Genomic DNA, 14,108 nt, shown 5'->3' on the forward strand with positions numbered 1-14,108 from the left:
AGTTTTCTGCATTCTTTGTAAACACTTGAAAGGAAGCTTTTATGCAGGGTTCTGTGTTTTAAGAGAGATTTTGAGAATATTTTGTATATTACAGTCTCACTTTGAAAATGTTTTTAAACACATTTAAGATAGAGTACAAATTTAGATTAGGTAATAAAACAACTCTGTAGAGAAACTGAACTTACATATTTATTTTTAGTGATACAGAAAAAAATAGTAATATGCTTGGAAACATAACTATGTAGTTAATATACCCGTTATAGTAATTTGTGTTTTATTTCAGCACTGGGGCTGACGTAAGAAAAAAACAAAAAAACAAAAAAAAAGAGTAAATTACTGTATCTGCAAATAACTGTTACTTGATAACAATGTTATTAATTTTTAACATGCAACAATGTTGTAAAAGTAGTTCGGTGCATTATCTACTCAAGTGTAGTCCTATGCAATAATGGTAGTTATACTTGTATTATATCAAGCCTAGGTGTTTTACAGAGGTGACACGTGGTGTTAGGAGCTAGACGGATTGAATGGATTTCTCAATAGCAGCCTACAGCTGACTTGCAAGCGGCAGGCAAGCGTATCTCGTTCAGAATGAAGTGCCTTAAACTCTAGTTGTAGTCTTCCTCAACTAGCACTGACTGAAGTGTGGCATAGGAGAGAGCTTTAGGGTGATGTTTTATAGGACCTTGAAGTGTAGCATGGTGCCTACGTATAGAAAACAAGAGCTTCCCATTCTTTGTGCTACACTGGAAATTACATAGGATAAGTGAAACAGTTAGTGACTTGAGTGCCAGTTTGGCAGGCTTTATAAGGAAACCTTGGTCGCAGCAGTTAGTGTTCAGAAATCAAATGTGAATTGGGTAGCGATGGGACAGCTGGGGACAACGTCGGGCGTTCCCGTAGCCTGCGTCGTGGCTTGCTGAGCTTTCACCCAAACGTTTCCCCACAGAAGGGTTCTTGAAGCGTTCTCTGCCTGGCACCGCTCCTCCCGGCACTGATGGCGAGGGGCTCGGCGGGGACGCAGCTTGCTGTTACGGTACTCTGGGGTCTGCGTTCGTGTCTTTCTGTGGCTGTTGCTGGCTGCGTCCGGCCGTCTCTGTTTCCGCTTGAGCAGCGAGCTATGTGTTAGCATTGATGCAACCACCGGGTTGTGGCTTTTTTTTTTTATTTTTTGAAGGAGGAGCTGGAGTTAGATTATAATGATGCCTCTCCCCCCCACCCCAGACAGCTTTTAGGAATGTGTCTTTCCTAGGGTAGTGAAGTTCTGGCCCAGGGCAGGACCCAGGAGCCTGCAGGATGCACTGCAGCCGTCATAGTCCTTGGGCAGGGAAATGCCCTGCAAGGGAGCTGTGCCGTAGTTAGCTCCGAGTCGACTATGCGGCTACAAGCTTCTGGTGCTGCCGTTTGGTGACGGTGACTGGTAAAGAAAATCAGGGCTGCAAAATGCTTGTAGCTGTTACACAGGGTTGCATTACCCTTCCCCATTGAAATGGGACAGTTCTGCAGCATTGTACAAAATCAGGGTGTGCACGCTTGAGTGTAGTAACTGAAAACCACTGAATATATCGAATAAGTCTTTTGGTTTGATGCCTGTGCTGGGCATTCAGAAATTGAAGTCTAGACTGTGGTATATAAATATTTTCCAAGCTTACGTGAAACACTGGTACTCGCTGACAGCCATGACTTCTGATTTTTTGGCTAAATGCTCTGTGGAGATGAGTTAGGATTCAAGGAAAACTGTTGTATCAAGAGCTGGATTTCTTGATAAAAGTCGCTGTGGCCCCAGCAGCTGTGTTGTGTGTTCCCCGTACGTGGGGGTAATACACTACTCGGCTGTGCCCTGCTCGCTCTTCACCCCGTGTTTCCTTAGGCTACCGCCCTACTCTGAGTTTGCCCACCCTTTGAGTGGAAGCACGTTGACGCTGCAGTGGGGACATCTCTAGGAGACACGGACCTTCAGGCGGGTGCTAACCAGCGATGTCTTTGCCCGTTTGCGCATGGTGGAACGCGTGGCCGTGACGTTTTACAGGGGATCAATGGCAGAGGACAGAGAGCGCCATTAAAGACAGGGTTTGGCATGAACTAGGTGGAGTGAGGTGGACAGAAGTTGTTGCCCAGTCTGATGATGGTGTCTTGTGTGACACTGGGCCGGTGGTGGCTTCCCTGAGCGGGTGGACAGGATACCTACCAATTCCCACTTTGCCAAAGCCATGCAACAAGCAGGAACAAGCAGAGTACCGTGAAGTTCTTCCTTACTGCTTTTGGCCTATAAAAGCAATATTTAACTCTTACAACCTGTAAAAGGAAAAAGAAGGTACATAAGGAAAGCACAAAGCACAAAATAATGCACTTACATTTATGTTGTTTGACATAAAATGCACTGGGGGGGAAGCTGAAGTTGATAATAGTAAAAATACCTATATTTCTTGAAAAAGTGACATTAATTACTGCCTCTTGCTATGATGCTTGGTACTGTAATGTTGATATTCATCTGCTGTTGACTGCAGCAATAATTTGTGTATGGTCCATAGCACTGTAAATTATGGATCAATATTAATGTATCCAATGAAATAATTTGAACTGTTGTTCTTGATAGATGGATTAAAGCATTTGGTTTTTCACATATGTCTGTGTAAGCCACTCGTTTTCCATGTAAGTGAATCCTGTTTTTCTGTGCGTTTGAAGTCCCGGCAGTGCTCCTGTGTTTGTGACTTGGCGGTGGATGTGTCCATGTTCCTGACCTGGTGTCAGTCAGCAACTCTGGTTGTACCAGAGCTGTCTGGTTGTGTTTGTATTGCGGTAGCACGGCGGGGACGGAGCTACGGATCAGGCCCTACGTGGGCTTTGCAAATGCACACCAAAGCAGGTAGACCCAAAGCTTACGGTCCAGCGTAAGGAACAAAACAGGCAGACATGGAAAAATGTCATTGCCTCTCTCCCCTGCTGTGGGCTCTTGCCTTTTGCCTCCCTCCCTTCTCAAAGGGGTGTCTGCCAAAACCACCCCCGGCTGCGTTGCCCTTCGCCTCCCGCCAGCTGCCCTGTGTCAGGCATGGGCTTGGTGGGGCCTCGGGGTTCCTGCACCTCCTCGCCATGCTGTCACTCCTGCGAGGTCACCTTCCCCCAGCAGTCCTACACAGAAGCACCTCCCCACCTTCTCCGGCTGACCTGTGCACGGAGAGATCCTAGTCCTCGCTCTGCTCACCCCCGGGTCACTCCTCTCAAACCTCCACTCACCTGGTGTGCAAAGAGCTGCTCCTGGATTGTGCTGGGAGCTGCAGCTACTGCTGGGTAGGAACCAGCTGGGGTCTTGTTTTGTCTTCCCATCTTCATTATTTTTTCCTGTCTTTTCTGTTGCGTTCATCCCTTCTGGTCTTGTTCTTCGACAGACTGTCGCTTACTGTGCTCACAGTGTGGAGTCCTCGCCGTCTGTGTGGATGTTGCTGCAGCAGCAGTGGTGGTTAATGTGTATTATCTCATGGGTTTTAAGCCCTGAATACAAACCACAGAAGTTTTGAATTTGGCCTGTCTTGAAAATCTGATACCTATTAGGAGTAGAAAATACTTAATTCAGTTGCAATTAGCAATGACTAGCTGTCCTCAATTTAAAAACCAGCCAAACAAAAAATGCTGGGCAAAGCTACCTGATTCTGCTAGGAATAGAGTAGAAAAGCCCTGCACCCTCTTTGTAGAAGATACTAGAGTTGAAGCTTGTGTTTCCAGCAGACTTTGTAATGCTATTTTTTTCGAAATTCAGCACGGTATTAGAAAGTGGCATTGTAGTACTGCAGTAGGAAATCTGTTTATCAGCAGCCTAGGATATAATTTGTAATTTGAGTTTTTAGATGTATTTGGCTTTCCTTTTGGTGGTCAGTTGTGCCAGTGCTGTGTTTTGGGAGTGAATTTCTTGGTGTCAGTGGGAGCAGCTGTGGGTTTCGGCTGGGTTGCAGAACCCAGCAGGAAGAAAACCCGTCGTCGGGGTAATGGCTGTAAGCAGTTGCTCAATGTGTGTCGGCAAAGAGGTGGTAGCAGGTCTGCTTAGAAGCCTTTTAGTTCCTTTGGACAAGCCTGAAAAATTCCATGCAGGGTAAGAAAGTGGATGTTAAAAGATAAGGCCACCAGCGCCTGGTGGGGTCTGGTTTGCTGGAAAACTCCGTGGCCGGGCTGCGGGACGCTGTGGGGCTCGGCCACACGATGCGGCGGCACAGCAGGACCCTGCTACCACGTCACCGCATGGTCCTTTCCTTCCGAGGAGACACCTGGGAGCTCAGCAGCTCCCCGTGCGGAGAAGGAGACGGTGATTGCGCTGCCTCAGCAGGTTCAGCGGCTGCTGCTCCTTTTGCTATCGCATCCGGGAGTGGTCCCGGCACTGAATGGTGGTCATAGTCTCTGTTTCTCCAGCTCCTTTGAAATGCACTTGCTTAAAATTGCAGGGGAAAGGCTTGAAAAAGCGTGCCTGACTTACTAAAACCAATAAGGTTTAATAGGATGCTGGCTTGCGGGTTAAATGCATGTGCCCTGACCATTGCCATTGTCTTTGCCTATGATCCAAAGTGCGCCCTTACCTAAAATGGCTCCGTTTTTAACTAAGCTTTTGAGAGCAGCTCTGTTAACAGGCGTGTGTCAAGGCTCCCGTCTCCACTGAGGCCTGAATCTGCAGTTTCAGTGCAAATCTTCCTTTTTTTATGACTTTCTTGCCTGGATCGTAAAGGCACGAGAAGGCTTCTGTTGAACTCCGGTAATGCTGAACGTGGACGGATGCTCTCGTTTGCGATTCCCCAGAAAGAAGGCAGCTCCCAGCCTCTTGTGCTACCACTCTTTTACCCCATCCCTGCGCTTCTCGGGGCTGGGGTCGCGGGAGCTGAGGCACCGTTGTGCTCTGTGGTCGTAGAGGGAAACGATGGTTCCTGCAACAGACCTCTATGTTAAATGCTGTCCAAGAGCTGTGCGAAGCAATGAGAAGGCTGCTACGGTCAGTAGGATGAGCCAGGGCATGCAAAGCATATTGGTTGCTCTTTTAATGTATTTATAAAAGTCACCATGGGGTTGATGTACATGGCTGCATATTGTGGATACTGTCTCCGAAGAGCTATGGGAGAAATCCTTAAATGTCCCGATGCATCTGCTGTGGGCCGGGGGAGCTGCGCTGGGCGTCTGGGGTGGCTGTAGGACACCATCTGAGGCTTTGGGAGCTGGGCACAGCCCGGCAGCGGTCGCCTCGCTGTAGCCATTGTTAGGCCAGCCACAAGTATTTGGGAGGGAGGGCAAGCGCCTGGCTCCAGCGCGGGACCCGGTGTCCGAGGGTGGTGCTCGTCCCACGGGAGCAGGGCAGGGCCGGGTGCTGGCAGGGGTGCACTGTGCTCTGAGCGGGGTTCGGTAGATGGGCACGCAGCTCTGGGGGCTCTGCTCTCGCTCAAATGCTTTGCCCGCTCTCTCGCCTGTCAGCAGTGCCTCTCCAGAACCCCCCCACTGGCTTTCCTCCTTGCCTTTGATGGCAGCAAGAGTTAGACGTTAATTAAAAAGGCGGGGAACAGCACACTCTTGTGGGGCTGCGTCCTTTCTTAGCGGCTGCAAAGCTTGAATGAGGGCAGGCTTCCCTCGGTGGGCTTAGACCCTGCCGTGGTGATGATTTCGGCTGCATCCCGGCGCAGGCGGGGGAGGAGACGGCATCCCCCCCCGGTGCTGTGTTAGCTCCAACCCGGCGCAGGCCAGTGAACTTGGCTTGCTCTAAGGCGAGTTATGATTTAATACTGTCATTTGCAAGTCGTTTTCTCTGAATGCAGCTTGTAATTTGTACCAGCGGTAACGGCTCCAGACAGACAAGCACAGCACCGTTGAGCACATGTTGCGTTGTACGAGGAATAAGGTAGTTGCTGTTATGTTCAGTGCTGTTTGTTTAGCCACTTTAAATACATCTAGTCAAAGTCTTTTAATGTTTTCAACACCTCTGGCCTGATTCTCATTTTACTGTGGGTACATTTAATGCTGCTATTGGCTGGACATGAGTAATAACTACATAGTTACTCCTTTATCAAAAATATCAGAGCTCATAATCTTTCTTTTTTTTTTTTTTCCCTTGCTGAAAAGCAGTTTCTAGAGCAGGTTGTTGCAAAAGAAATTACTTCGGAACATGTAAATAATAAAATAATTTCATGTTCTCTGACCACTAGAGTAATTTTGTTCAAACAAACGCATGAAGAACTTGCGCTGTGGAGAACCCAGCTGGGTCCCATACAGCTTTCCACTTTTCTCTTTGGAGTAATACGTCATTGAAGGTGGTAAGAAAATAAGCAGAGATTTTAGGTCTAATGATAATAGTTCAATTTGAAAAAGCAGGAATTAAATCAAAGCTGAATAAATGGGAAAGAATTAAATTCATGCTAGACATTAAAAAAAAAAAAATCCCCTGCAAACAATGAGGTGTATTTTAAAAAGTCACTGTTTTATTAATAATACTTTCCACCTCCTTCCCTTGATCTTTCGATGACAAGCCTGGCAGAGGCACTCTATCAGACACTGAAGCAATTTAGCTGCTGTCATATGCCTTTCTTGATATACACGTATTAGTCACACAGCCGTTTTATGTTCTTTAGCATATTTTAGTATATAATTAAAAATGTGGCTGTCTGCTACTAAGCAACCAAGCATGTCAGGGGTTGATTGTATTCTGTTACCCACGGCAGAAGGGAGGGTAAAAAATAATAATCATGTGTTCACTTTTCAGTCTTAATTGTGCTCCAGCTCCTTTGATATGTTGTTACACACACCCTGGCTGCTGAAGAACGGAGGCAAAGCCAACATGTGGGAACAGCTGGCAGGTGACCTGCAGCCACGTCACTGTCACCGATAGCACATCAGCCTTAGGTGTTGGGTTTTTAATGGGTACGTGTGGGTTTGTGACTCTTCTGGGTTCATCCATTTGGCTGGACTCTGCTAAACTGCTGCTTGGCTTTCCGTGGGACTGGAGTGCTAAATGCCTTTGGGCCCGTGAGGGGTCTCTTCCTGGACATTTAAAATAAGCAACTCAAGTTGCTGTTTGTCTTGTACCTCTTCCACATAGGTAGACAGGAGTAGGAGGCCTGCGCTGAAGGACACTGACTGTTGGGCAGCTGATTGATAATCCTGCACTTCATTCATTTCTAGATTATCTGATGTGAAAAATGGCCCATCCAGCTCCTGGAGAAGAGGAAAACTGGTCACGAGCGTACCCAGGTGATCACCCTAAACTCTGGGAGAGGAGCACCAGAGCTACAGGGCTCCGGTCCTAGATCATCTCCGAGAGGTGGCCAGCACCAGATGGGGCAGAGACAACACACATCTCCCCTCCCGGAGGCTGTCGGCACATTGTCCCTCAGCACTCCTGTCCTTGGGGATCTCTCACGCTCCTAAAAAGTTTAGATCCTCATCTAGTCTCATGTTGCACTGTCCCTTTCTGTTCTAGCGAAAGGCTGACGGTGCAGATGGCTTCCCTGCGAGCAGGAGCGATGCTTTCCCTGCTCTGTCAGGAACTGGCTGAATGAACCTATGTTTGATGGTCTGGAAAAAGGACAAAATTTCATTGATACCCTCAGCCACAGGCTTATTTAACTCAGGGTGTTAGGGGACTATTTCTACGGGAAGATGTGGCTCTGAGGATGCGCTGGTTGCTGCAGGAGCCCTACGAGAGGTCTGCTTGGGAAGGTGGGACCATCTGTGCAGCACCCCGCCCCGAAGCTGGAGAAATGCATGGCTCTGGAGAAGGGCCGGGGAAGTCTTTTTGTGTACTTCTAGGCACATCTTCTCCAGGCTCAAGAGGAAAAGGGATTTATTATGTCAGCTATATTCCTCACTCCTCCCCTGTCTTTCTGTCGCTTGAACACGTGCAAATGTACACATGCACGCACTGCGTGTAGCAATGGAATTGTTATTTTAAAAGTTTTCCAGTTTTAATAGCTTTTATTACTTCAGCAAAACAGAAGCCAGCACATCAGCACAAACTGGTATGACATATGGAAAAAAAAAAAATATATGCCGTAAATAATTCAAAGGCTGTTTGTTGATTGTGATTCCTTTGATTCAACCTCCAGGGAGAAGGATGACATTGCCTTTACATTTTTCACAGTCAGCATCTAATATATAACTTGCTCTCTGTCTGCCGGGATCCTGAGACATGACACTGGGGCTGCTTGAAGATGATAAACTCGCTTGGTGTCCCCCGATATCTCTTGGTTTTCTCCAGCTGACCTTATCTAACTGGAAAGCACCGCGATGGGGAAGGAGCCCCGGCCACCCAGGTACAAGGAATCCCGTGGCAGACGCTCCGTGGGGATGCCCGGCGGGTTCTGCAGCATGGCCTGGAGCTCAACTTCGTTCATAGGCAACACTGATGCAAACGGTGCTGTATTTGTCACACCGGTGGCTTGTAGGGGTTACGCAGTAAAACCACTGCTATACGTTTTGGCAGCAAGATGAGTCTTGCCAGCATGTCCTCGGTATCTAAGAGTCCCAAGACATAGGACTGCCGTGCTGTCAAGATACAGCTCCCGTCATGCTTCACAGCAGCGATATCTGCTGGTCGGCGGCTACGTGATGGTGTGTAATCGGAGTGTGGCGCTCCTTTACGCTGGGAGCAAAGGCTGGCAGCTGAGGGTTTTTTTGCTAGTTTGGATGAGCTGAGAAAACAAGAACCAGTGAAGGAGATAACCCACTTCAAATATTTTATATAGCATGGAGATTTTGCATGCCGTCAAGACGCCCCGCTTCTTCTACATGGTCTATGAGCCAGATACACCTACTGACTTCAGAGGTTCAGCAACAAGCAGTGGTGGGGCAGCGCTGTGCAAGGCTATGGCACCCCCAAGGTTGGATTAACCAAATGAATGAGTAAATGCCGCTTACTTTCCCCCAGAGGAGACAGCTTGCTATGAACTACGCTATAGCACATGGTGGTTTCACTTCTGAGTGATCACTTCTTGAGACTACACAGGTCTAATGAATTCCCTTTCAAATGGAGCAATTGAAAGAGGTAAATCAGGTCAGATGCCAATATTCTTGTGGTTTCACAGGTGCTGCTGTATTTATCTTGTTTAAAATTCAGTCCTGCCCACTAACTTACGATGTCGAACAACTCCACGCGTGGGGCAGGACCCTCGGCCCGGGCTCGCAGCTCTCAGAGAGCAGCCGGCTCTTCTTCCAGCACCATCTTGCAGTCCCTGACCCACAGCTTGTATGCTCTTTCCAGGGTCTCTTCACTAGTGTCATTGAATATCTCTGTAAAATAAGACTTTTAGTTAATTGGATAATCCAGAGAAGCTTTTCCTGCTTGCATACAATATCTCACTAGGGGGGAGAGTAGCTCCTCCAAACAGTTTGTGAGAGTCTGTTTTCTTGTCGGTGTGCAGAGACTGAGCTTCATGGAAATAGTCTGGATGGATATTGATGCAAGAGATCACAACCTGGTCCCATGCTTCTATGTCAGGGGTTGTTTTTTTTTTTTTTTTAAAAAAAAATTCCTGTAAGTAAGAGTGTTTCATCCCAGATATTGAACAGATACTATTACAGTAATACATTAAATTCCTTTTGCCAAAGATTATTTAAAAAATATTTTCAAGTATAACAAAGGAATTATTTTTCCCTTATGACGTTTTTGGTTTGTCTGCCAGAGCACTGCGTTTAGACTGTCGGTTTGCAAGCAGGTTTGCAAAGTGAATTGGTCGATCAAAATGCAATTAATTAGACCTCAGCCCTTCACTGAGTTCTGGTGGTTACGCACAAGAGAAGGATCCTGTCTCTCGATGGGTTGATTGAGATGTTAAGAAAAGCACAAGTAAAACCAGAAACGTCCAACTGCAGAACTGCAGGGCACGTTTTCCAGCCTGTCAGTGTGCCGGGACGCCCGCTGCCCCCCAAGTGCCCGCTCCCGGGTCTCCCTCACCGCGGTACCTGCTACGCCCAGGCCGGTGGGCAGAGGCATGCGGGGCTGTCCCCCGCTGTGTTTCAGGCGCTCCATCAGGGCTCTCTTGATGAGGGGCCAGCTGCAGCCGCCGGGCCCGAAGCCCCTCATGCACTGGATGATCTGCTCCTTCTCCTCGGCGGTGATGAGCCCCCGCACGTGGGCGACGTACGTCATGAATGCCATGTCGACGTTCACAGCTTCTCCATGCATCAGCGATGGCAAAACCCTCTGAAACGGAGCAAAGGTGAGTGGGGGAAATGGTTTGGTTGACAAATAGTAAATAAGTAGGGTTTTTTTTTTAAGAGTATTCCTGAAAATTGACATTGGACTTGCAGCAGTCGAAATACAGATTTGCTGGATGTTAGCATCTTGTGATTTATGGATTGCAGATGATGATCTATTTTACACATGATTAATTGCATGTAAAATCTCCCATAGGGATCCGGGATCTAATTCTCTTCCCCTTCAAATTGCTGATGAAGGTCACCATGGGATGGAGGGAAGAGCTCTGAATCTTCCATAAGGTCTAGTGCTCCCCCCTCATTGCCCAGTGGCAGTTTCTCCCCAGTAATACAGGCCATGCTCTCCACACCTTTGCACTGTTACAGCTCATGTTGGTGATTTCTAGTGGCTTTACTGAAATCTGGTCATCTTTGTGCTTTGGTAAGTGCCTGGTAAGAAGCAATAACTGGCCTGCGGTCTGAATAGGTGGAGCTATGGGGGAAATGGGGCTGGGAAAAGGGTTTCTTTATCCACCAGGACTAGGCTGGATGCGTTGGGTGATCTGAGGTAATGTGCAAATCTAGAGTTTAGCTCAGCTCCTTTTGCACAAAGTTTTATGCTGCTGATTAAAAACTTTTTTTTTTTTTTTTTTTTTTAAAAAAAATGGATGTTGCAGTATGAAGTCTGTCACTCACCATTTCCAGCTCTGGGCTTATAAGGTGACCAAAATCAACCAGTCTGTCCAGGTCATCCTCCCAGAGGTTGGGAGCCAGCTCTTCCAACATGGTTTCAATAGCAATCCTGGTAGTCTGCAGAGCAGCGTCCCCATGGTTGGCAGAGCCACTGTAGGACTGGAACTTGGTGTCCAGCAGGTATTTCCCATGGCTCTTGAGCAGGTCAAACAGCCCTTTGTGTTTCATGAGTGCCATCTAGGACAAAGAACAGAAAAGGTAATCAAAGATAATTATGTGATCCTTGTATGTGCTGTTGAAAACTTGAATGTTTCAGTAGACTGGACTATAATATCGTGTTATACGCTAACAAAGAAGTACCTGCACACTTGGTAAAATGGCAGAGATGGTGGGAGCACTGGTGGGCAAGTTCCCTTGCTACTGGGCAGCTCTGACCATACTGTGAGGTTGCTACATGCTCCAATAGCCCAGCAGACCTTTTGTAACGAGCTTTGGCTATTTGTGTGCCTGGCAGGAAACTTGAGACTCTCTCAGCTGAAGAGCAGCCATCCCCAGGACAGGGACCGGACGGTGGACATCCCCACCAGGATAACTCTCATCTAATCCTTGGGATTGCTTTTTGGGCAAGGGAAGGTGGGAAAGCACTGCAATATGGGGAATACGAGGGTTCAGAAGTGGTTTCATTGTCACAAGTGCGTATTTTTTCACCCTCTGACTCGGGCATTAGCCCACTTCTGCAGTGGGGAATGGTGACCTCCGGGTTTCCCGGTGCCTGCCAGAAACCTCCAGGTATCCTGGGGACTTCCCACTGTGCAAACACTGAAAAATGCTACTGATGAACTCATCTCTAATAAACTTTAATGGCTTGAACTCTGCTTTACCGAAAGTTTTCAAAGCTCTTCAGGCATAAAACCATTTACTGTGCACTTCCCAGGTAATTTTAGAAGTAGAATTTGTCTTGCAGGAGATTGATTGTCCACATTCGACATACCCCGTGAGGCAGGTGCAAATGATCTTGCAGATTATTAATCCCCAGTATAATGAGCCTCAAATTTTCTGCCAGCAGTTCATTTTAGAGTGCTATGGATCAGCCTCAATGGGAAGATGCTTTCTTCCCTGGTTTTGCCGTGTCTATGTCTGGCCTTGAGTTTTGGAGTTTACTCCGCAGGGTTAGCACTAGGCACTGCCTGTAAGGGATATTCTAAGAAGTTTAGCAGCTGTAAAAATATATATAGGCTCAATGAGAGTTAAAAGTCCCCACGCAGCCTTGATGGACCACCCTTGTTTCTGTATGGTGGTTTACACAACACCATGGATGCTGATGGACATTTTACCAGCATTGTGGCCTTTCAGTACTTGAAGGGGGCTTATAAGAAAGATGGGGACAGACTTTTTAGTAAGGCCTGTTGCGATAGGACAGGGGGGAATGGTTTTAAACTAAGAGAAGGTAGATTCAAACTAGAAATAAGGAAGAAATTTTTTACGCTGAGGGTGGTGAAACACTGGCACAGGTTGCCCAGAGAGGTGGTAGATGCCCCATCCCTGGAAATATTCAAGGTCAGGTTGGACGGGGCTCTGAGCAACTGATCTAGTTGAAGATGTCCCTGCTCATTGTAGGGGGATTGGTCTAGATGACCTTTAAAGGTCCCATCCAACCCAAACCATTCTACGATTCTGTGATTTCGGTTTTGAAAACTGCAGTTGCAAAAGTTCATACCTTTAAAATTTCACCAAGGCCGTTGGAGATGTGTCGCCGAGGAATGCTCTGAATGAAGGATCTATCCAGGAAACTAGCTACCGGGGGGGTGTAGCCCCCAAGCTTGTTCTTACACTGCAGGAAGTTCACCCCGTTCTTCGCCCCCACGCTGGCATCAACGTAAGAGAGGAGGGTTGTTGGGACCCGAATGTAAGGGGTACGTCTTCTATAGAGCGACGCAGCTAGTCCTACGATGTCCAGGCAGACGCCTCCTCCGATGGCGATGATGGGCTCGGTTCGCCTGTCAATGGTGAAGTTCTGGACTTCTTGCAAGATGTTCAAGACCAGGTCCATGGATTTTGTTTCTTCGGTGGTAGGCAGGGCGAGGATTTTGTGCTGAACATTATTCTCTTCAAAGTATTCTCTGACTTTGGAGCCATAAAGTTCATCAACGACTTCATCTATGACAATAAAGCGTCTCAGCTTCCTTTTGCCACTAGTGGCTAACTCTAGTTGCTGGGGGTCAGTAATGTGACCCCAGAGCAGAGTAGTGTTTGAGGGATCCAGAATATTGTATGTTTCTACCACTTTGTAGCAAAAATAGATGGGAGCTTCAATTGTCCAGGAAATCCCACCTTCGGAGATGCATTCACCTCTGGCAAGGATCAGAAAACATAATTTGAAATCACTATATTCCTCTTTTGTACTTTGCATGTCTGAACTAGCTTAAGGATGTAGCCGGGAGGTGGGGAACGTGGAGTCTCCTGCCCGTGCACTGCAAAACTGTGGGGCTGCGAGGGTGGGACAGCTCTCCTGGGTGTCAGGGCTCACCTGCTTTAGTACTGGAGAAACCCTCCCATGTCTTAGTGAACAGTCAAATGGCTGAATTTCTACATGGTAATGATAAGATAGAGGGCAAGAAGGACTGGAGCATGTTACTCATGCTGGAAGTTGAAAACCACAGCAGAAAACCCCAGACCAATCATTTCAGCTTCCCAAAAGGGAGTGGGGAAGAGATTGCCAAAATTTTCTTAAGTATTTATGGAGGAAACATCCTCTGCCTGGTATATCTGGGTGATAAGAGTTGATTTATTCCTGTCTATCTACACACAGCCACACACCTCCATACCAAATAGTGTCTCTACAGTGCTCCAGTTGAAACAGTGGATCTCTTTACCTCGAAACAGGTATGATAGAAATAGGAACTGCTCCCAGGTAGTAAAAGAAAATTATTTGAGAGTTGGGAAAGATTTCCATACTGGAGTTTTAAAGGATAAATAAAAGCCTACAAAGCCGGCATGTAATATCTATCTAAAATGGTGAAGAACACAGCCCTGCAACCCAGTTATTACTTCTGTAAGGGGGAGCCAGGGGAAAAACAAGTGGCTTTTTTAATTTGTTGGGAATCAAGAAAGGAAACAAAAGAAAAAAGAAGACAGAAGGAAACTGCAAAATGTATTTTATATAAGACGTCTTCTTAAGCTGCAGTTGGGTAAAAATTGAAGGTTTCCCTGAACTTTTGTTTTGTTTTTTGAAGATGGCTCATTGGATAATCAGATTTCCCTAC

At 47.0% G+C, this 14,108-nt stretch overlaps 1 protein-coding gene across 1 annotated transcript in view; it reads right to left on the reverse strand.

The window, feature by feature from the left end:
* Nucleotides 1-9,145: 9,145 nt before the first annotated feature.
* LOC104076778 (pentafunctional AROM polypeptide {ECO:0000255|HAMAP-Rule:MF_03143}-like) overlaps nucleotides 9,146-14,108 on the reverse strand; it is a 6,499-nt gene continuing 1,536 nt past the window's right edge. The window contains exons 2-5 of the mRNA XM_009577774.1: nucleotides 12,563-13,196; nucleotides 10,849-11,082; nucleotides 9,919-10,159; nucleotides 9,146-9,246 (exon numbers count right to left, since the gene is read on the reverse strand). Coding sequence (XP_009576069.1) covers nucleotides 9,146-9,246; nucleotides 9,919-10,159; nucleotides 10,849-11,082; nucleotides 12,563-13,196 — 1,210 coding nt within the window. The remainder of the gene's footprint in view (nucleotides 9,247-9,918; nucleotides 10,160-10,848; nucleotides 11,083-12,562; nucleotides 13,197-14,108) is intronic.

This window comes from Fulmarus glacialis, unplaced genomic scaffold (genome assembly GCF_000690835.1).
Source record: "Fulmarus glacialis isolate BGI_N327 unplaced genomic scaffold, ASM69083v1 scaffold4745, whole genome shotgun sequence".
Classification (NCBI taxonomy): Eukaryota; Metazoa; Chordata; class Aves; order Procellariiformes; family Procellariidae; genus Fulmarus; species Fulmarus glacialis.